Source organism: Lampris incognitus, chromosome 16 (assembly GCF_029633865.1).
Source record: "Lampris incognitus isolate fLamInc1 chromosome 16, fLamInc1.hap2, whole genome shotgun sequence".
Classification (NCBI taxonomy): Eukaryota; Metazoa; Chordata; class Actinopteri; order Lampriformes; family Lampridae; genus Lampris; species Lampris incognitus.
The window spans coordinates 31,816,916-31,818,256 of record NC_079226.1 but is presented as its reverse complement, the minus strand read 5'-3'; the positions used below and the strand labels follow the sequence as shown (position 1 = coordinate 31,818,256).

The following is a 1,341-nucleotide window of genomic DNA, read 5'->3' as shown; positions in this document are numbered from 1 at the left end:
CGATGGGTGGAGGAGGTTCAACACTGTGAAACTGGGAGGTCATAGATCTCTCCCGTTGTCCAAAACCAGATCTCATTAAGTTTGACCCCAACCAGAATTAATTGGCTGATGAGGCACAGCAAAGACATTAGCATGGAACTGAAGTGTTCCTCTATGTCCAGTAGGGGGCACACTGAGCAATTTGAGTTGCTTACGGTTCTTGGGTCAGGGGTTGGTTTTCTAGTTGCTCCGAATGCTCTGTCCGCCTCTGAACACAAGCCCAGTGTCAGTAAGTTGTCTGTCTGTCTGTCTGTCTGTCTGTCTGTCTCTGATGACACAGCTAATGGGAGATGATTGTATGTGTGAGGAGAGACTGAGGAGGGCAGAAGAGGAAGGGAGGCAGGGAGTATGGAGGTGGGGAGATGTGTGTGTGTGTGTGTGTGTGTGTGTGTGAGAGTTGGGGGGGGGGGTTGTGGCGCTCAGGTCACTTTTTAGATTTCGTGTCCTTCCCTCCTGTACTTAGAATCAATTCACTTCACCTTCAGGTAGCCGTTGGCATTGGTCCCCATCCCCCTACCCCTCTCTCTCCTCCTCCCTCCCCCCGAAGCCCCCGCTCCCCCCACTACAACCCCTCCTCCGCCGCTGGCGCCCTCCGGGTGGCCCTCGTCGCCTCCCTCGGGCCCCTCATGGAAGCGCAGCCGCAGTGTTTTGCGGATGACCAGGCGCTCCACGATGAAGGAGGCGCAGAACCAGGGCACGGCGTACTCGGCCGTAATCAGGCCCATGAAGTTGTAGCTGAACTCGGAGTAGTCCCACGGGCAGGCGTCAAACTGGCGGAGCAGGAAGCCCGTGCCGAACTCCCACAGGTAGGTCCACAGCGTGTAGATGAGGCAGCGCAGCAGCACCGGGCAGCGCCCACGCAGCCACAGGTACATGCGCTCCACGATCAGGATGCACGTGCCGTAGATGAAGAGCGCCCACACGCTGGTCACGCCAGGGAACTTCCAGTTGTAGTGGACCACGAACTCCCAGGCAGCGGTGAACATGACCTCGCAGAAGTAGCCGTGGATGGCGTACAGGTACCAGCGCGAGAGCGCCGTCAGCGGCACAGGGGCTTCAGCGGCCGCCATATTGGTCGCTGTTCCCCCTCTCCTTCCTCTCTCTCCTTCCTCTCTCTCTCTCTCTCGCTCTCTCTCTGTGTTTAATTCAACGTCTTGAAGACCCAGGCCTGAAGGTAAAAGGGGGAAAGAGGGAGAAACGATTTAGGAAACCTGACAAAACGAAGGCCGGAGGGAACAAATAACATCAGCCTTGCTCTATCTGGCTTCAGCCGTGCCGAGCCAAAGTTCAGCCGAGGACTGG

General features: G+C 57.1%; 1 protein-coding gene across 1 annotated transcript; it reads right to left on the bottom strand.

Moving 5' to 3' along the window:
- Window positions 1–509: 509 nt before the first annotated feature.
- On the bottom strand, window positions 510–1,109 carry tmem229b (transmembrane protein 229B). Its single transcript, XM_056296500.1, has one exon. The coding sequence runs from the start codon at window positions 1,107–1,109 to the stop codon at window positions 510–512; it is 600 nt and encodes a 199-aa protein (XP_056152475.1).
- Window positions 1,110–1,341: the final 232 nt, after the last annotated feature.